The 22,324-nt window shown below is 43.0% G+C and overlaps 1 protein-coding gene and 1 long non-coding RNA gene across 5 annotated transcripts; both read left to right on the forward strand.

The window, feature by feature from the left end:
* Window positions 1–319: 319 nt before the first annotated feature.
* Window positions 320–15,528, forward strand: LOC311139200 (dehydrodolichyl diphosphate synthase complex subunit DHDDS-like). 4 transcript variants are annotated; one of them, XM_084174094.1, is made up of 10 exons: window positions 320–373; window positions 894–1,073; window positions 9,824–9,904; window positions 10,036–10,152; window positions 10,397–10,539; window positions 13,666–13,782; window positions 14,034–14,135; window positions 14,314–14,428; window positions 14,721–14,828; window positions 15,074–15,528. In XM_084174094.1, exons 3-10 carry the CDS (start codon window positions 9,842–9,844, stop codon window positions 15,314–15,316), a joined length of 1,008 nt encoding a protein of 335 aa, XP_084030220.1. In that variant the 5' UTR covers window positions 320–373; window positions 894–1,073; window positions 9,824–9,841; the 3' UTR covers window positions 15,317–15,528. The 4 variants fall into 4 exon arrangements, with proteins under 4 accessions (XP_084030220.1, XP_084030222.1, XP_084030221.1 ...); XM_084174095.1 differs by having other exon boundaries at window positions 322–373; window positions 931–1,073; XM_084174096.1 differs by lacking the exon at window positions 894–1,073.
* A 1,384-nt stretch (window positions 15,529–16,912) lies between these two features.
* LOC311139442 lies at window positions 16,913–20,732 on the forward strand. Its single transcript, XR_014614085.1, has 6 exons — window positions 16,913–17,117; window positions 18,490–18,510; window positions 18,917–18,946; window positions 19,052–19,105; window positions 19,410–19,460; window positions 20,066–20,732. It is a non-coding gene; the product is annotated as an uncharacterized lncRNA (long non-coding RNA).
* Window positions 20,733–22,324: the final 1,592 nt, after the last annotated feature.

Consider the following 22,324-nt stretch of genomic DNA (forward strand, 5'->3'; position numbering starts at 1 on the left):
AACCCCTAACCATAACCCTTCCCTAACCTTAACTATTTTAAATTCCACTTCAACGGAGGGTATGGACGTCCCAAGGATCCCGGATAACACTGACGCGGTACATTGGCTGGGGTTCATGAAAAAATGTAATACTATTCTGTAATTTTCAAGAGTACAATTTGAAACCTATCCAGTAGATGTTTAAATAACATATTCGGCCCCCAGAACACCAATTGCACTAATTGAATTTCGCTAAATTGACCTGAACCATTTTTCTGTCAATCCACATGCAGAGAAATCTGTACAAACAGTTCCAGGAGGAAGTGGTCGGTCTTTGATTACGTCACTCCGTCGAATAAGGAAAGGGACGTCATCTTAAACTGTGATTTGGAAGGTATGTGCAATATGTAAAAATACGGCTCATAATGTTGATAATTCATGATCTCTTTCAACAATATGAATTAAATCTACCATTTTAGTGCAATTGCTTTGTACATTTCAAACAGTGTTCATCATTGGTTATCGCTCCCTGTCAGGTTTGCCTGAGTTGTGTTAGCTAGCTAGCTACAGTAGCTATGATAACTATCAAACGTTAGCTATCCAAGACCTGATCCACATGAATCAAAGATGCATACTCATATAGCTAGTTATCAGAATATTAGTTGGTAAATATATCCCGTTTATGCATGCATGTAGACTAGTGGCGTATGTATCAGAACTAATCAGATACAGTGGGGTCCGAAATTATTAACATCCATAAAGAATAGCAGAAATCACTGTATAAAATAAATAATTCAAATACTGAGCTATATTGTATGCTGAAATGTTTTTGTAAATTATATTATTTTATACTAATACAATTGCTCAGAGAAAGAAATGTTTTTTAACAAGTAATAAATGTTTTTCTCAAAAAGGTAAGGGTCAAAATTATTGACACCCTTGTTTTGGTAGCCTGGCGGGTAGGGGCGTTGGATCGAATCCCCGAGCCGACAAGGTAGAAATCTGTCGTTCTGCCCCTGAGCAAGGCAGTTAACCCTCAACAAAAACTGCTCCCCGGGTGCCAATGACGTGGATGTCCACCAACATATTTTACAGTAGGTATGGGGTTATTTTCTGCTCATGCGTTCTCGTTTCGACGCAAAACTAGTGTTGCACGGTAAACACAAACTTCTGTACTTTTTCAAAACTAAAACATGAAAAAAGGTTCAGTACTATATTTTATTTTTAACTTTCAGTACTTCTATCAATTGGCTCACGTCATCTACTGATTGAGAGAGGATCAAGTCTGTCTATCAGCGCAGCTGATGTCCCCTTATAGCGCGAGCGCATCATGCCTGCTTCACTTACTCATTGCTAGCTCTAGCCTGTGCTGAGCAACCACTGCACTCACTGGGAGTCTTGGCTGCATCATGTTAGCTCCACACTCATGCTGCACAGAAGTTAACACACTTGAATAATGCAACACAGCATGTAGAAATGTTGCAACTGTTAATTACTGTTTGCAAAACAATGTTCATTACAGGCTTGAACACTTTACAATGCAAGAAGATACCAGTAGCTCAGACTGGTCTCATAGACTAGACGTAACATAGTAAACATAAATCTGGGACACTCAAATTAGTATGATATTTTACGTTGGGTAGGGTTACATAGGCAAAAACGAAAGCAGGGTGGTTGGTCGGGCGGATGGTTGTTCGAATCTCATCATGGACAACTTTAGCATTTTAGCTAATTAGCAAAGACATTACTTTTTAGCTACTTTGCATGTTAGCTAACCCTAACCCTTTTAGTAAACCCTTCCCCGAATCCTAACCCTTTAACCTAACCCTCAATAACTCAATGCATACACACACTATGCATTCACCTGTATTGTGAATAGGCCTCGGCTACATTTTGATTTACCCAGTTTATCAATAGCGATTTACCATTCAAATAAATATTACCATTATGTTGTTATGTAGTTAGATTGGTAAAAACAAAGTCAAATTAGTTGTATGACTATCATTGATTCATTAATGCAGGGCTCTCCAACCCTGTTCCTGGAGAGCTACCGTCCTGTAGGTTTTCAATCCAACACCAGTTGTAACTAACCTGATTCAGCTTATCAACCAGCTAATTATTAGAATCAGGTGCGCTAGATTAAGGTTGGAGCAAAAACCTACAGGACGGTAGCTCTCCAGGAACAGGGTTGGAGAGCCCTGCATTAATGCATGAATGGCTGTATTTGAAAAATGGACATGAAACATTTCAAATGATATTGAACTCAGAAGATCTGTCTGGATGAAGTGCCATTCTGTGACTTTGGCTAATACGCCTTCTTGTTTTGCCGTGGTATCGTTTTGGTAGCATGTATCGCGATGGTATCGAGTATCGTGATACTAATCCTGGTATCAAAGTTGAAATTCTGGTATCGTGACAACATTATGCCAAACCCACCACTGTTGTGTGCGTGACCAAATAGCTCTATTTTCATGTCATCTGACCAAAGCATCGGTTCCAATCCAAATGCTAATGCTGTTTAGCAAACTCCAGGTGTTTACATTTGTTGGATGACATGAAAATAGAGCTATTTGGCCACACACACCAGTGGTGGGTTTGGCATCTAAACGAGAATGCATGAGCAGAAAATAACCCCTACGGTAAAATATGGTGGTGGATCTTTGATGTTATGGGGCTATTTTGCTTCCACTGCTTCCTTGTTAAGGTCAACAGCATCATGAACGATTAGTTACCGGAGTGTAACTCCAGTTCTATGAGTGGAGCGGAGCCCCATAGGGGAGCTCTGCTCCTATTGGTTTACCCTCTGCCCTAAGGCAGCATCAGCCGGAGACAAAATTATGCACACACCTGCAGCCAATAGGAGTACAGGTGTCCCTATAAGAGGGGATGCCTCCCCTCAATCTGCCTCCCGAGATATTTATCTTCAGCGAGACTAGAGAGGGTCGGCAGGGCCTTAAGTCCTATGGGGCTCCGCTCCACTCATAGAACTGGAGTTACACTCCGGTAACTAATCGTTCTATATCGTGGAGCTCCGCCCCATAGGGGAGCTCTGCTCCTATTGGTTTAAGGCGGAGCGTAGCGCTCCAAAATGTACTCCCTGCCGAGCCCAACACTTCCCATCGAAACGAAAAGGTCAGGCCTAGCAATGGCTGCGACCAAGTCCCGCAGTACTGCAACTAAAAACCCATACGGGCGTCACAATATACCGCGTCATCGGTTAAAGACCCGCCCCACCTAGTCCAATGGCAATGCCAATGACTAGTGGGCAGATCACCAGAATAGAAGCCATACTACTCTGTACTAGCAGATAGATGTGCCTCAATATCCTGTGAAAACACTACCGACCACTAATGGAATGACACAAAGTGTCACTCTACATTGTGAACGCGGTAGACCGCCTCACTCACTCAATGGAATCCCAAAGATTAGTGGGCAGGAACAAAACATGGGTCATACTAAACTGAACAAGCAGATAGATGACCTCACATTCTGTCAATCAACGCATGCCTCTACTGTACTGAACCTGTCAGTCAGGAGTCATGCCACAAAATATGTTTTCTTATCCAAAGCGGACCTGATGGAAACCTTGTCCATAGTCCTGCTTTTTTCTCTCTTCCTAGCTCAAGATCTCCCTTCAGCTATGCTGAGTACAGACCGAGCCAAAGAGTTAGAAAACACATCTGTCAAAAACACGTCTTCCTAACCAAAGCGGACCTGATGGAAACCTGTGTCCACAGTCCTGCTTCTCTTCTCTTTCTTGCTCAAGATCTCCCTTCAGCCACGCTGAGTACAGATCGAGCCAGAGAGTTAGAAGACATATCTAAGAGATAGAAACGGATAAATGGAGATGGCGTCGACCATGATGCTGCTCTACAGATATCCTCTACCCCTGTTCCTCTGAAAAGGGCAGTAGAAGCCGCTACTCCACGAGTGGAGTGAGCTCTGATACCCTGAGGCAATTGCCGCCCGCTGCCTCATAAGCTGTCTCAATGCCTTCACAAAGACAGTGAGACAACCGCTGTTTTGAAAGTGGTCTACCTAGTGCAGCCGCACCGTGACACACAAACAACTGAGGCGATGACCTAATCGCTGCTGTGCGCTCGACGTAACACGCCCAAACGCGTACCGGTCACAGGCGATGGAGCTTTTCCTCACTCCTCTCTCTATGAGGAGGAGGAGAAAAAGCCCACAGCTCCACGGTCTGTGACCTATATGAACTCTTAATAACCTTCGGCACAAATGCCGGGTTAGGACGTAACACTGCTCTGCTCAGGTCACCATTGATGGCCAAGCAGTCAGGTCTCGTCGAAAGAGCACACAAATCACTGACCCGCTTAGCTGTAGTCAAAGCGAGCAACAGTGCTGTCTTAATAGACAGCATCTTGAGGGGTATTTGATTCAATGGCTCGAACGGCGACTTACATAGCGCTTCGAGTACCAAAGCCAAATCCCACTGAGGAAGCGTGACTCTAGGTGTTGACCTAAGTCGCCGCGTTCCTAATAGGAAGCGTTTCACTAGAGGGTGGCTAAAGACATTGTCTCTGCCAAACCCCTCATGACAAGCTGAAATCGCTGCTGCAAACACCCTAATAGTGGCAGGCGATTTTTGCTTATCAAACATGAGCTGTAGAAAAGAGAGAATACTCTCCACCTGACAGCTCATGGGGTCTACACCTTGTGTGACACACCATCGTGAAAACACGTTCCATCTACTGGCATACATCTTAGAAGTGGAACTGGCACGTGCACCCTGTATGGTCCTGATCACTGCATCAGATAACCCACGGCGCTCTAGCCTGTCCCTCTCAGCAGCCAGGCCTTCAGTGGTTGGCCGATTATGGGCAATTTCCCTATCGTGCCTCCCGCCTGAGACAACGCGTCCCGTCGATGTGGAATTGGCCAAGGTGGCGCAATCAACATCTGACTCATCTCCGCAAACCAAGGAGCCCCCGGGCGATCGGGCGCTATCAGTATCACTGACAGCCCCCCTGACCTCACCCTGGCTAGCAGTGGGAGAATGCAGGACAGCGGAGGGAATGCATACAGGAGAACTCTCGGCCACGGTTGGTGCGCAAAGGCGTCCCTTCCCAGTGGCGGTTCGTCCTGTTCCCTCAGAGAGAACCACAGAGGACATTGCGCGTTCACGCGTGACGCGAATAGGTCCACCTCGGCTCTCCCGAATTGTTCCCAAATCTGGAGAACAATGTCCGGATGCAGACACCACTCGTCGTCTCGAGGACCCCCTCTTGACATGAGGTCTGCTCCTACGTTCAAGTAGCCCGGAATGTGTGCTGCTCTCAATGAGCGAAGGTGCTCGTGAGCCCACAGCCACAATTCCTCTGCCGCCCGATGGAGAGCAGGAGACCTGACTCCTCCCTGGCGATTTATGTGAGCTACTGTGGTCCGGTTGTCTGACCAGACCAGCACATCGCGACCCCGAAGGGTAGACGCGAAGTGGGTCAGAACCAGTCGAACCGTTTCCAACTCCAAGAGGTTGATATGACGACCTGATTGAGGCCACACACCTCCTATCGCTTGGGTCTGACATGTCCCTCCCCATCCCGTCAGGGACGCATCCGTGAATACTGGGATGTGAGAGGACACCTTTCCTATCGGGACTCCGTGCGTGAGAACGCGCGGGTTTCTCCAATAGTTCAGATCTGCACTGAGCGAGAGGGGAACCACCACCAACCGATGACGTTGACGCAATGGGTCTAGTCTTGGTTGGGCGAACCATCGCTGCATCCTGCGCATATGCAGGAGTCCCAGCGGAACCACAGAGTGGGCTGACGACATGAGACCCAAAAGTGACATGATCGACAGCGCCGTCACCGTGTGATTCGGACGACACTTCCTCAGGGCTAGCAACAAGGCTACCCTTCGGGGGTCCGAAATTCGAGCCCTCATCCTCACAGTGTCTAGCTGTATCCCCGGGTAGACAATCTGATGGGTGGGCCAGGGCGCGCTCTTTTTCCAATTCACAGCAAACCCCAGACTTGTGAGATGCATCACTGTCTGTGTTGTGTGAGTGATCGCCAGCTCTGCTGACGGGGCGAGAACCAGTAGATCGTCCAGGTAGGCTAGTAGCCATATTCCCTGACGACGCAACGGTTCCAATGCCGCCTCCACACACTTGGAAAATGTGCGAGGTGCCAGGGCGTACCCAAATGGCATCCTCGTGTATTCGTACGCCACCCCTTGAAAGGCGAACCGCAGAAACTTCCTGTGACGCGGCTGAACCGGCACATGAAAGTACGCGTCCTTTAGGTCTATGCTCGTACAAAAGTCCCCTCTCTTGACACATTCCAGCAGACGTTTTGTCGTTAGCATTCGGAAGGGCCGTTTGGTTATGCTCTCGTTGAGAATGCGTAAGTCCAAAATCGGCCTCACTCCCCCCGTCTTTTTGGGCACTAGGAAATAAGGCGAATATAGCCCTTTGTTCCTTTGCTCCCGGGGAACTACTGTCACCGCCTCCTTTGCCAAAAGTTCCGTAATCTCTGTCATCAGAGCGGCCACTTTGTCTGGCGTTTTCATCACCTTCTCCACCACTCCCCTGAACGGGGGTGGGGTCCGGTGGAATTGGAGAGCATAACCCTTCTGCAACGTCTGTTCTAGCCAGCGTGAGAGGGTGCAGCTTCTTCGCCACTGCCAGCAATGCAGAGAAAGCGGCTGAGCACGAAGCTGTGGCGCATCCAGTAGGAAGGACCTGTATTCCTCTATGGCCCTAGCCGCCGCTGTTCTCCAACACTGAGGTGGTGGAACAGCCCAAGGCGGGCCTCCCAAGAAAGGGAGAGGAAACATTAGTGCGTTCTGAACCAAAAGGGGGGGCAGAAACGTCAGTTAAACCTGTAACCGTCGTATTCCTGTCCTCCGCGAACGCAACGTGGGTCTGAATTGCACTGACCGAGGCCACAGCCTGCGACAGGGCACCATCCCCAGCAAGCGATTGCGTCATCGTAGGTGACTGCAAACCGTTATTAGACCCACTCACTACAATACTCCTCGAAGTCTGTAATATGAGGTCTCTATGAGGTAACACAAGGCGGCGCCTTGATACCGTTTTACCCTTCACCTTCTGTGTGTGTTCAACTCTGCACCTCTGGTGGGTTAAGTCACGCTCAGTGTGGTGAGTATTAGCGCGTTCAAAGGAAAGTGGGGGCGCCGATACACTGGGCACCTTCGTGACCGTGGTAATCGGGCCCTCCGTGAACGCAGCATGGGTCTGAATCGCACTAACCGAGACCTTAGTCTGCGATAGTGCGCCATCCCCAAATAGCGGCTGCGTCATCATGTCTCCTAACTGAGACTGCAGCCTGCTATGAGAGACACTCACTACAGTACTCCTTAGGGTCTGTAATGTGAGGTCTCTTTGAGATAAGCCAAGACGGTGTCTTGGTATCTTTCCTCCCTTCACCTCCTGTGTGCGTTCAGCTCTGCACCTCTGGTGGGCTGAACTACGCTCAGTGTGGTGAGTATTAGCGCGTTCAGAAAGAAGTGGGGGCGCCGATACACTGGGAACCTTCGTCACCGTGGTAATCGGGCCCTCCGTGAACGCAGCATGGGTCTGAATCGCACTAACCGAGACCTTAGTCTGCGATAGTGCGCCATCCCCAAATAGCGGCTGCGTCATCATGTCTCCTGACTGAGACTGCAGCCTGCTATGAGAGGCACTCACTACAGTACTCCTTGGAGTCTGGGACCAAAGTAACAAAGCCTACCATCAGTAACACACTACGCCGCCAGGGACTCAAATCCTGCAGTGCCAGACGTGTCCCCCTGCTTAAGCCAGTACATGTCCAGGCCCGTCTGAAGTTTGCTAGAGTGCATTTGGATGATCCAGAAGAGGATTGGGAGAATGTCATATGGTCAGATGAAACCAAAATATAACTTTTTGGTAAAAACTCAACTCGTCGTGTTTGGAGAACAAAGAATGCTGAGTTGCATCCAAAGAACACCATACCTACTGTGAAGCATGGGGGTGGAAACATCATGCTTTGGGGCTGTTTTTCTGCAAAGGGACCAGGACGACTGATCCGTGTAAAGGAAAGAATGAATGGGGCCATGTATCGTGAGATTTTGAGTGAAAACCTCCTTCCATCAGCAAGGGCATTGAAGATGAAACGTGGCTGGGTCTTTCAGCATGACAATGATCCCAAACACACCGCCCTGGCAACGAAGGAGTGGCTTCGTAAGAAGCATTTCAAGGTCCTGGAGTGGCCTAGCCAGTCTCCAGATCTCAACCCCATAGAAAATCTTTGGAGGGAGTTGAAAGTCTGTGTTGCCCAGCGACAGCCCCAAAACATCACTGCTCTAGAGGAGATCTGCATGGAGGAATGGGCCAAAATACCAGCAACAGTGTGTGAAAACCTTGTGAAGACTTACAGAAAACGTTTGACCTGTGTCATTGCCAACAAAGGGTATATAACAAAGTATTGAGAAACTTTTGTTATTGACCAAATACTTATTTTCCACCATAATTTGCAAATAAATTCATTAAAAATCCTACAATGTGATTTTCTGGAGAAAAAAAATCTCATTTTGTCTGTCATAGTTGACGTGTACCTATGATGAAAATTACAGGCCTCTCTCATCTTTTTAAGTGGGAGAACTTGCACAATTGGTGGCTGACTAAATACTTTTTTTCCCCACTGTATGTCGGGGGGGGTGACAGCCGCCAAGGGGAACAGCGACATTGAGCTCTGAAAAGAGCTTTTGTTAAATACTTACCCTATGGATAAGCTTGGTGTGCTCATTGTAGGACGACGTCGATGATCTGGAAAATCGACTGCGTTTTCTTCGTCCTGAGTCTTCTCTTCTTGTATGAGTCATAATACCCAGAAAACCTAGCGGTCAAACGGGGAAATGGTTCCAATAGTTTTTCCACCATTCATTTTTCCCATAGGTTTTTTTTAGAAAAACGTAAAATAAGGGCTGTGTTATGTGTAGGCTTACCCTGGCGTGACGTTTTGATACCTGTGTAAATCTCTCTAGGACAAGGTGACTTTTATCAATATATTCTCCTGTATTTACCCCTTATTTTAAGTGTTTCTAAAATCCCCTATGGGAAAAATGAATGGTGGAAAAAAGATTGGAACCTGTTTGACTGCTACGTTTTATGGGTATTATGACACCTCCACTGTGGGGCTCTATTGAAGAGGGCAGTCCATAAGCGCAGACGAAGGATATCAAGGATCTGGAAGGATTCTGTATGGAGGAATGGTCTAAGATCCCTCCCAATGTGTTCTCCAAAAAAGGCTCTGTGCCATTATCCTCACAAGTTGAGGTATTGAAAGGTATTCAAAACTGGGGTGTCAATAATTTTGACCCTTATCTTTTTTGAGAATAAACTTATTAAACAAAATCTCTCTCTCTCTGAGCAATTGTATTAGTATAAAATAATATAATTTCCCAATATTTTTGAGCATATAATATATCTCAGTATTTGAATTATTTATTTTACACAGTCATTTCTGCTCATCTTTATCAAGGGTGTCAATAATTTCAGACCTCACTGTATGTCTGGTATGTGGTAACAGGCTCCTGTAGCACAGTTCAAGACTAGAAAGTAGTGGCCTCTGAAGACCTTATCCTACTAACTATCAATGAATGCACTGCCATTACGTTTGTTGATGCACCCCACTGAACTAGGCCTATGCTCTATATGTAACTATGCTACATACCTCTCACTACTGTGTCTAATGCAGCTCATGGCTATACAAACCAGGGACTGCTGAATTTGTCAAACAATCGTAACGGCTAACCTTGTTAATAAATTGCTTGTTTATATGTATCTCTAATGTATGTAATAAGATGTAATGCATGCATCTATGATGTATCTCCACAGGGGTGTCAGAGTTTGAATATGTCGTGGATAAGGGAAGGTGAATTGAACCTCATTGAGAAGCTCTCAGCCAACATACTGAAGGTATGACTATCTATGTGCAAATGCATCCCTTCTGAGGATATTTGAATTAATTAATCACAACCACATTTTTATGATATGTAATATGGTTCTATCTCTATGGAATCCATCCACCCCTCCTTGGTCTCTCCCAGGCTGGCCCGATGCCCAAACATGTGGCCTTTATCATGGATGGCAACCGGCGCTACGCTCGCAAGCGTCAGGTGGAGCGCCAGGAGGGACACACACAGGGTTTTGACAAACTGGCAGAGGTGAGGTTCCCAGGTCATGATGTAGTTATTGTTCTTTCTATCATAGTTGTTCTCATTCACACTGACCCTTTTGCATGAGCATTCACATTGTCTTAGAAAAGTAGGCAACTGCACTTCAACCATATCCTTCACCATTACCATCATAAAATGTATTTGTATAGGGCTGTCACCAAATACATTAGAAATACATACTACTTTAATGTTGGCTTTACTGATGATCAACCTTGGTGGCTCCTTCCTTTAGACACTACGCTGGTGCCTGAACCTGAACATCCATGAGGTCACAGTGTACGCCTTCAGCATCGAGAACTTCAAGCGGTCTAAAGACGAGGTGGACGGCCTGATGGAGCTGGCCAAGCAGAAGTTCATCAGACTGCTAGATGAACAGTGAGTGTTAGAACAGAGCCAGAGTGCTGCCATTAAAGATGCATAGGTGTGGGAATCCCAGTGAGTGGGAGACAAAGCAGCATAGCTACCTGCTAAATTAAGGGTTTTCTTTCCCCAGTCACAGAAGGACTGGGAGAAAAGCTAAAAGTGCTCAAGGCAGATGTTTTACAGACACTTTAATTAAAAACTCGACAAGGAGGATGTTTCAGTAATACACTTGGCACAGGGTTTCACTTGGCGCCGGACAACGTGACCAGGAAGATTAAAATGTACAGGCAATTTGAGAAATGTACCGGACCCATAATTTGAGAAATGTACCGGACCCATATGTATTGGGTGCGTAAACCATTAGGGCATCCACCCATGGTGCTCAGAATGACAGAAATCACATTTCGATTATGGTAATTCATTTTAACAGAATATGCAACTCCTGTAATGAAGCAGCCAATAAAACGTAATTTTCAAACATTTGCCAAAATGGAATTTGCAGGAAAACACCATTCTAAACAGCGCATCTGATGAGTGGTGCCATATGTGACAAAGATTAAAATCTCCCTTAGAAATGTACTGTAGAAAGAGGGGGAATCTAAAGATGCAACAACTAGGATGGGTTTTTAATATGACTAGGATTGAGCCTTTGGCTTCTGAACAACGAAAGAAAGTATGAACCAATAGAACAGGAGAGAAATGGCATAAAGGAAGGTGAATTGAAAGTCCTTGAGAAGCTCTTAGCCAACATACTAAAGGTATGATAAGAGCGTCTGCTAAATGACGTAAATGTATGACTAGGGAAGTAAAATTGCTGTGGATTGTTTCAAATCACAAGCTCGTAGGCCTTTGTCTATTTGGGAAGCACGCAATTTGGGCAGCGCGCGTGGCAATACGCCTAGCTGATTATTGAGTTGCGGCTGTCGGTGAAAAGCACCTAAATATTTATGAAGGAAAAGTGTCTTGAGTATAATTTAAAATGTTGACACAAGAATAAGGGGAATAATGTGTCGAAGGCGAGTCTCTTTCCAGAATGGCTCAACTGTCTCCCATCAATTCTTGCCCATTCATTGTGTGAATTGTTTGCCCTTTGATTGTTTATTCTTATCAATTCCCCATTACATATGTACACTGAGAATACCAAACATTAGGAACACCTTCCTAATATTGAGTTGCAAAAAAATCCTTATTTAACCTGTCTCCTCCCCTTCATCTACACTGATTGAAGTGGATTTAACAAGTGACTTCAATAAGGGATTATAATTTTAATCTGGATTCACTTGGTCAGTCTGTCATGGAAAGAGCAGGTGTTCATAATGTTTTGTATACACCGTGTATGTCACCAGTAGTAAATATACCGTTAATCCCTGTCATTTGGTTACATTAGTTCCTGTTACTGCATGTATTAATTAGTCATTTACCGTTCAAATTCTCGGAGTGGAAACGTTGTTTGCAGAGTTCAGAACTTGCTACACTTGTGAGAAACATGTTTTTGATTGATTTCATCACCATAATTTACGAGTTTTGTTAATTTTTCATTGTCTTTTGTTTGCTCAATGTGAGCGATTAGCATGTGTCTGGTTTCTCTGTGCTGTTAATGTTGAGGGAGCGTGCGCGCCTGAGCACGCATATAAGTACGGAAATGTAGGAAAATCAACGAAGTCTGTTTTTTTAACATCTATTGCAAAAGATAATCTAGCCTATTAAAACTATAGTTCCTCACAGTATTTGAAAAGTATTTCCAACAATCTCCCCCTCGATAATCACCAAGCATCGGTGTGAAAGACCAGAGTATTATGATCGGATGAGCCCATATATCCAGTGGAAACGTAATAAAATACCCGAACACTTTTCCCTTAGGCAAAAACAGCTCTGTCCCGAGCTCACTAGCGCGCGAAACTCTAAGGGCCTGGAATAGGCTAGTTGATAAAATGTTGCAAGTTCACTAGCGAAAGCTTCGGCCCAGACATGTTGCACATTACAATAGCGATAGCTCAAATCAAGATGATGGAAAGCGAGGCAGGAGAGTCTGAGTAGAGAGATTAATGTGATTTGAAAGAACCTGAATTTATCATATTTTAATGTTTTCATTTGTCGAATATGTATTTTTACTGTTGACAATTGAAGTTATAGGCATACTGCTGCATTGGCCTATAGGCAATGCGGCTATGAGTTCAATGCGCGCATTTATTCAGCCGCCAATGGATCACGGTGTATCAATGTGTCCATATGGCAGGTTCTGGTGCTCTCGCATTAGTTGAATTTAAACTTTTAGATTTTTATCATTTTAATTCAGATTTGTATAATTAACCACGTGACAATGATTTTGAAAAACGAAAACGTTATTATTTAAATGAAACTCTTGAAAATCATAATTGGCAGATCGGTAGAAATGGTTGGATAAATTGTAAGCTTTCCCAAACTTAAAAATCACGCGCTGCCTATGAAGTATTTGTAAAATAATTGCCTCCAGGTTTCCATGGTCGGATTTTTCCTATAGGCTACTTTGAAGCAAGGTAAGACCTGCCTCATAATATGTAGTAAAGCATGCAGATTTCTAATAATTTAAGTATGTTTTCAAAATGCATACTGGCTCCAGCTTACATGTTGATGCGCTGATAGCCTGTTGCCTGCACCTAAATGGTGAATGAGAGGCGCTCTTCAATTACCAGTTGAGAAGACAAATATAGTAGCTCTTTTTAATTGTACCCCAATTATTTTTTTTTTTTCACGCGATTGCATTTAGAATTGTTGCGCAATGAATGGGCTTATAAAAGCACGTATTACTCCAGCAGCAACCAGTTGAGTAGCTGCAGGAGAAATCCCTCTCAAAATAGGCTCTGTATGCTGTGCGCATGGGATAGTTGTGTTGGATAAATAAGATGCATCACGACTAACGAAAATACACACGCCAATTTAATTCCACTAAATTATGCAAATTAACCTATAGACCTATAAGCATGACTGTCAAATGTATTTACATCAATTATTTTACAATTTGATTTTTTTTCTCCCAGTTATTTTGGCCAGCAACAGTTTTATTTATCAGCTTTTCATTTTTTTGTTGTTGACCTAAAGCCAGCAATTGCCAGATAACAGAAACCATGAATTGGCCATGTCTACTCTGTTCCAATCCAGGGAGAATCTGAAGAAGCATGGGGTGTGCATCCGGGTGCTGGGAGACCTGACTCTACTGCCTCTGGACCTGCAGCAGCACATAGCCCGGGCTGTGGTGGCTACCAGGACTCATAACAAGTAGGCACCGCCACCTCATCATCCTGCTGCTTCTCACTTCTCTTAGGTGGCTGTGAGCTGGTGTGCAGCCATCTGAAAAACATTGCAGCTTTGACAAATGCATCTAGGTTTATTGCAGATGCTGGACTGCAGTTGTTTATAATGCAATGCAATCTCTCTATGCATAAAACAACACATGAGCTTCAGTTCAGTCATCTAAGATGTCTTCTAGAGTGGCTTCTTATTAATGACCCAACTTCTTTTGCCAACAGATGCTTTCTGAATGTGTGCTTTGCCTACACCTCAAGACATGAAATCGCTAATGCCGTCAGAGAGATGGCTTGGGGCGTGGAGCAGGGACTTATCAAATCCAGGTAAACTACTTCAACAGAGATTCAGAAGAGGAATATTATATAAGTGTGCACTCATGGCCCTCTCAAATATAATTGTTCAATTTGCATTATCACAGATCAAGATTTGTTTTCTGAATTGGCAGTTAATCAATTTATTTTCTGCTCGTTTCTATTGTCTTGTCTCGGTTGTTGTATCCAGTGATGTGTCGGAGGCCCTGCTGAGTCAGTGTCTGTACAGCAGTAACTCTCCCAATCCTGACCTGCTCATTCGCACGTCTGGAGAGGTGCGACTCAGTGACTTCCTGCTGTGGCAGGTAAGGACAAAGACACTCCTTACTAAGGTGGTTAACTGTTACCAGCGTGACGTTGAATGCTAACGAGATTAGCCTCATGCCAAGCATCCTCTTTGGTAAGGACAAGGCCTACTTCCTGTTCAGTGACATACAGTGGATGCTCTGGTTTAGCTGCCTCTCCCACTACCTCGTGACTTGTTCTTTGTAAATGTAGGCTGTCTGGTGTTACCCATGGGGATTATTCAGTGGGGTGCAATGTTTATAGAACGCTGCAGACAGAAATGTAATATTTTTTGTCTGTGCTATCCTGCAGACATCCCACTCCTGCTTAGTGTTCCAGTCAGTCCTGTGGCCAGAGTACTCCTTCTGGAACCTGTGTGATGCCATTCTGCAGTATCAGCTCAATTACAGACCTCTTCAGGTATGATCTATCTCTCTGTCTCTCCTTCATTCATCCCCCACATACATTCCACCGTATGATATTTACCCAACCTTTAAACGTGTGTGCACTTTTGCCACAAATGTTTGGCACATTATTTCAAGTTGCATTTCCAGCATTGAGTGAGAATTCATTAGCAGGATCATCTGAATACCTGTAATAAACTACTGTGTTGTATGGATCACTGTGATCTGCTTGAGTGACTGATCCCAATGTATGTGTTGCAGAAAGCCAGAGATCAACACAGAGAGGGACAGACCCTACAGCAGCATGAGGCAGACCGGGCCGGTGTAGCAGACCTCCTACAGCACCACGGCAATGGAAAGCCCCTGGATGCCCAGAAGAGACAGGAAGCACTGCTAAACTACACTGCCAGCCGAGAGGAACGGGTTCAGGACTTCCTTGGTGCACTCCAGCACAAGAGAGACTCCTTCCTTACTGACTTAACCAGCCAAGCTGCTCTTGCATAAAGAGGGAATGAGGGGAACACAATGCTCTCCATCTTGAATTGGGGGAGCAATCCAATCTCTCCTCTTCCCTAAAGGGCTGAGTGGTTTGAAACTTCTTATTTTGTATGAGTGATTTTACCCCTATGGGGCTGTATGTGGGATATTTATGTGTGTAGTCTAAAAGAGAAGTCTGATCAAAGTCTAATAAAAAGATACGTCTGGTCAATAGCTAATAGTTGTAAGTTGTTCTGTAAAATGTGTCCATCAAATGCATTGTCATGGTGAAACAGTAAAGGGCCTTCCCCAAACTGTTGCCACAAAGTTGGAAGCACAGAATCGTCTAGAATGTCATTGTATGCTGTAGGGTTAAGATTTCCCTTCACTGGAACTAAGGGACCTAGCCCGAACCATGAAAAACAGCCCCAGACCATTATTCCTCCAAACTTTACAGTTGGCACTATGCATTGGGGCATGTAGCGTTCTCCTGGTGTCCGCCAAACTCAGATTTGATCGTCCGATTGCCAGATGGTCAAGCTTGATTCGTGAGCCGTTGTTGCACCTCGACTATCCACTTCACAATAACTGCACTTACAGTTGACCAGGGCAGCTCTAGCAGGGTAGAAATTTGACGAACTGACCTGTTGTAAAGGTGGCATCCTACGACATTGCAACGTTGAAAGTCACTGAGCTCTTCAGTAAGGCCATTCTACTGCCAATGTTTTTTCCTATGGAGGTTGCATGGCGGTGTGTTAAATTGTATACACCTGTCAGCAAGGGGTGTGGCTGAAATAGCCAAATCCACTAATTTGAAGGTGTCCACATACTTTTGTATATATAGTGTATGTGTGCTGGACTGGTCAAGTAAAATTCTCAATGAATGTCATTGTGCAATAACTGTTTTATGGTCATGGATGCCCATATTTGACATGTAAAACATGAAAACTATATTTTTACCATGTTTCTTTATCTTGCAGAATAAACGTGATTGTTAATTTAGTTTAATGTACATTGCGTTACTTAGATTCATAACAAATAGTTCATCCAAATGGATGATTTGTAACATAGGAAACTTTTTACCAGGATGTTTTATATTGTATCTTTGAAGGTGTGATGTACACTGCAGACACAAAGTTTAACTCAAGCGCAACGTCTCGAGACTGCCGGGAAAGAAGGTAATGAGAGAAGTGAAACATTCTTCCTTAGTTGTTAATTTCTCGAAATGTAGGCACAACCTGTATACGAGCCAATGTATTAAGTAGTTAAACGTTGTTACTCCAACCTCGTGAAATTGACAAACTGACACGTTTTCATTTTCGTCAAAAACAACTTTATATCGAAGGGGTGCCTTTGATTTGACGGCCTGCACATGCGCAGTTTGGCGCGAGACGACCCTTAGACCTGATGACTTGTTTCTGCGCATGAGTTCAGCTAGCCGACGTCGCCTACAAGCGTAATCGGGGATTTCTATTGGAGAAGCAGTTTCGGCCTATCTTCATACTGTACTGTCTTTGCTGCAGATCCTGCAGAAAGAACGCCACCTCGTTACAACGGTGGTATTTCTCATGCACTATCTTTTTAAGAAAATGGAGACGCCCACAAGCACGTGATTCTGTTTTCATCCAATGTCTGACTTCAAAATATAAAAACTGGTTCAAACCGGTTTCTATCTTATATTTTACATTCTGTCATTATTTTACATTCACCATTGTTGCATTGCTAACGTGGCTAGAAGAGCTTAGTGAGAAGCCAACAACTCACAGAAAAAAAACATTTTTAATTTTGTTGCAATTCCCGAACAATCATCAACATGCCTAAAAGAAAGGTAAGGAATGCTTTATTCTCCAGCTAACAAATATATTTGTATTTTTTTTTGCTTGCATCTTGCCCGTTTAAAATTGCATTTGGTCTCTTCATCAGTACTGTATGTCGTCGTTTAGAAATGGCGGCAAAACGGGTATCCTCTCAACGCAGTCATCAATATGTCAAAGAAACCGTATAAAAAAAGACAATTACATAAGAAATAAGGTGTAAAGATATTAGCCATATTTATTAAGGTTATTCGTCCTTTACATTGACCATACCTATGACGAGTCCATGCACTCAAGCTAAGTACGATTTGTGTATCACGCGCTTGGTGTTTCTTGGAAGTTGTGAAGCAGCTCGCGGGGCTCAACTGATGTATTTCATACATATTATAAAGATTTAACTATTAATTTGTGTAGTTCAATGTACTGCCTGCGATCTTTTTGGTGTCTCATTTTCTATTCATGTTCAGGCAGCCTTGAATCAGTGAGCCACAAAAATTGGTGGGAAAAGATGCTTGGTCGTTTTTCAATAGTTTGCACACGAAGCAACACTTAAAAAATGCAATCTTATAAATCCTCTACTTTACCAGCAAATAGTAATTCCTTGCTAATGCATTTTTTTTTCAACTAACATTTAGTTAGAGTTGTTAACGTTAACTTCAGTAATTTGCCCCTGCCCTGCAAATTTCAACATCAGGCTGCCATCTTTGCATAGCCAACATTAGGTAGCATCGCTAATGTGAATGTCCAAGCAGCATATGCGCGGGTGCTTTTCAATTACATTTTCTATTGGGTTTATCGTTGAACCTCAAAGTTATCATAAAAACCACATCGCTGCATCTTTAGCCGCTTGGACTTCGTCGAAATAATGTTGCTAGGTAGATTTATTGAGCGCGAACTTCATCTTGTTGACGGCTGTCGGGCGCGAATTGACGCAAAACAAAGGAAGTGCCAAGCGCGCCCGACTTGTGACAGGACAGATTTGAATTTGAATATGAGCGGGAATTCCTTCTAAGTAAGAGAGAGCCTAGAACAGCGGAAATGTATGTCATCAAAAATGTATGGCTCACTCACTCACGGTGGTGTATGTAATGCGTTATGCAAAAATATACATTATACAACAGCCCAGCATGTTCTCTGGGGATGTGATGCTTCATTGTGATCAAAGGGCCCTTCCATAGAATAAGAGGGCAACAATGGACATAACATCCACTCCAGTTACCTTACTTTTTGAAAATTACCTATGCTGTACTACCCAGACATATACAGTACTGTCTGATACATTCACTGTATTTATTTATTATTACACCTATTTAACATTTGCTTTAGGAATTAATTTCCTCCCAGTTTCTAAACATTTTTCTTCTGCTTTTTTCCTTCTGTTTTCAGAGTGCTACCAAGGGCGATGAGGTATGCATACAAATGTTCACAATTAGGGCAATATTAATTATAAACTGTTAACTAGTGTATTCGTTATAATTTTCACACTTTAACCAAACTACAACTTATAAAGGCTGAATAGGAGATGCATAAAGTCTTCATGAGCAATTTGGTCTATAAGTGCTTCACAGATCATTTGTAAACACAGTTATATACAGAAAGGTTGGTGCTTTGCCAAATGTGGCATTACTCTTTTGAAACCCTTTATAAAGCATGACATTTGCTTATGAATGATCATTTGCTGATACATCTATATAAGCTTTATTTATGAAGGCTTCGTCATGCTTTAAAAGTTGTAGTTTGTTTAAAGTGGGATCATTATAGTAGTAGCTGAGTCATTATGGTTAGATTTGTAAAATGTGTTTCTTTTTTTCAGCCTGCAAGACGTTCAGCACGTTTGTCATCTGTAAGTAGTACCGTTGAAACAGGCTACTTTAGAATCTGTACATTTCTTTGTATTGCAAACTCATGTGTTACTTACCCTAATTACTGTCTTATTTATTTTTTGCAGAGACCTGCTGCTCCAAAGCCGGCGGCAAAACCCAAAAAAGCGGCAGCACCCAAAGTATGTTAAATAATTTCCTTTAATCTGTATTTTATTAATACAGTTTAACTTGTTAGAGTTCTTCAATGTGCTGTTTTTGCATCTAGAGTTTATTAGCTGTTGTGTTAACCTTTAGCCTAAGCGTTATTGATTCATGACCTTTGGCATCAACTTAGAAGTTGTCCTATTTATTATAGTTAAAGAATCTCAAGTATTTGGCACTCCTGCACATTTGACAATATGCATAACATCTTGAAGGAAGTGAGAGAAAATACACCTACTCTTTCAGTAGTCAACAATGGCTAGCTAACGTTTTGTTTTTCAGAAGGCAGCCAAAGGAAAGAAGGCAGCTGAGAACGGTGATGCCAAGGCTGAGGTTTGTTTCCTGAAAGGATCTGTTTGCTATCTCTAATATTCTATGTGATTCTTCTCCCCCCTTGGGGTTTAGATTTGGTTTCGCTTTAGGCTGTACATGACTTTGTCTGCAGTCCATCAGTCACCCTAACCACAAACCACACTGTCCCTTGATGGGGATTCACCCTCTTAGGGGATGTGATTCAAATTAAACTGTTTGCATTCAGCCCACCTCTACATACATACATGCATTACTTATTTGATGGGCACCCAACTCAATTATGTGTGAATTATGCAATGATATTGACCAAGCAGAGTTCTGTGGAAATTGTTATGACACTATTATTACATAGAACCTCTGGACACTTCCTTGCTTTCTGCTGTGCTGGCATAAGTTGGTGCATGTAATTGAATCGATTTGCACAAAAATAACTTGTCTTAATATATAATTTTCACTACAACAATACAGTAGGCCTACAGAGTTTGATGCACTTAAATATACGTAATTAGTTAGTCGGTTTCTTATTTTCTATTCTCTTTTGAAAATAACAGGTGAAAAATAACTAACTTCCCAGGGTTGTTCTATACAGTTTTTGTGTCTGAAATAAGTCCATTCTTTATTTCTAGGCGAAGGTTGAGGCCGCTGGAGACGCCAAATGAAGAACTGTTTGAAGTTGTGATCATTCTGTGTACTTGGTGACTGTACAGTTTAAAATAAGTATTTTTTACCAAGTTTTTTTTATATTAAAAGATATCATTTATAGTTCATTGTGGGCTTACATTTGAGGTAATGAAGCTGTTCCAAGGGGTTTTCTCACGTTCATATCCATTTTTATGCCTTGTTTAAATGAATACCGTCCATATCCTGTCAAAGTAAAAGATACAAAAATACCCTTCTAAACCTGTTTTTTTTTTAAACTGCTGAATGTTATTTTCCTACATAAATCCAAACATTAAAGGCAGCTAAAGTGTGTTTCTAAAATGTTTAAGAGGAATAGGGTTTTTGCCACTCTCCTTTTAGTTTTTTACTGTACAAGTAATATTAATTAATTACTTACCAAATGTTTTGAATCAACATCGGATCTTCTCATTCAGGAGACAGAAGACACAGTTTGAAAGTAATCACTAACTTGTATTAGGTCAGCACACAAAATCAACCCAGAAAATTAATAATGTGAACTTAATCATTTGTTCTATTGTTTATTTTATTAAATTGTTATGTAAAAACAGTGGAAAGAGCTATTGTGACTCCTATGAAATTTAAATGTTCTTGAATAAAATGATACAAAGGCTATTTTTGTTTGAGCGCTTTAGACTTCAATATCGCATAACAAATCATTCAGCAAACTATATCAAACATTCTTTGTCACTGTTTTTTCTATGCAAGTTTGTGCACAAATCCACACGTTTGCTAGACCTGCAATGGGCCAGACACCGCAACTGCTTCCTCTCAATCTGTAGATGGGGAACCCCAGACCTGGTCACTTGATTCTCCTTCCTGTGAGAACAATACATAGGATGAAAGTGGATGGATTGTATTATTCTCTTGGATTATAACATTGAGGCCTTTTCTCTACTTGCATAAAAATGCATTACCAATAGGGCTATTGTTGGGTATCTGCTACTGTGTCAGCAAAAGTAAATTCTCTCTGCTATGTGGCAGTTCTGTGTTGTCATTTTTCAAACACCAATCCATCCCTTTGACGACCATAAATTTAGTGCAGGGCTGAGGTGTATAGAATCTGACGATTTCAATTTCACATTAGACCTCAGTGTGATACCTTTTTGCCTCCAATAGAGGGCAGTGTCTGACCAGAATTAAGGGACTTTAATCACTGTGGCTTCCCTGTCCACCAGATGGCTCTCTTAACTACAGCATGTTAGAATTTACATAAGGAGAGACCTATTAGTGTTTTCAACTTCAGAAAATCTTTTATAGTTAATATATAGCCATTTTATGGGCTTGGGTTCAAAAATACATACAACCATTTGCCTCCCAAACTTTGCAATATCAGCATGGCTAGGCCCTAACACATTTTGGTAAATTAGAAGGATAGCCTCCCCATCCCAACGTGGGAATTTGGAAACATAGTGAGGCAAGTGGCTATATCTTTTCAACCAAGTAGGAGAGTATGATGTGCCTCTCCCTACAGTGGGATGTCACACACAGACACAACACTCGCTCCACGAACCAGGGGGCCAATATGACTGGCAAGAAGATGTAAACCTGTGAGTGTCGCTATCCACAACACAAGCCTATACCGTACAGTATCCAATACAAACCCGAGTCAGCGGAGGACTATACAAACAGTCCACATAGAAACATGTGGCCTTGACGCTGCCTATACGAGATGGGTTGGACCTAAATGTGGGATTGGCCTGTATGTCATGTATCAAAATGAACAGGAGAGGATTTCACACTCCACCGTCATTCGGGTCAGGGATACTGAAGGTGCTCTCTATCATGCAGGTCTCACACATTGGACTGGTGTGCCCTTTTCAAATAGTGTATGCCTAGTGGAATTCCCTATAGTCAGGAGTCACTTAATTTCCCATTCTTGTCCTTTAACAAATGATAACACAGTGAAATCATACTTTTAATTGAAAAGAAACAGAGCCACTGTAAATTTGTTATGAAACAACTGAACTAGTGAGACACCACAAGGGATGGTTGTCCATGTCCACCCTGTCAAACAATCCGCTGAGTTCATGTGACTAGCATGAAGTGGAAGGGGATGGTATCCTCAAAGACAAATGTTAGGCTATATACATAGGCCTGCTAGCAGTCATTTGAGGGTAACTACCCAAATGGGTACTAGCTGGGGAGAGGAGGGGAGTGTGAAAGTTTCCCACAAGTAGAACAACTTATGGGGAGGGGAAAGCAAC

Source organism: Coregonus lavaretus, assembly GCF_964263955.1.
Source record: "Coregonus lavaretus genome assembly, chromosome: 13".
Lineage (NCBI taxonomy): Eukaryota > Metazoa > Chordata > Actinopteri > Salmoniformes > Salmonidae > Coregonus > Coregonus lavaretus.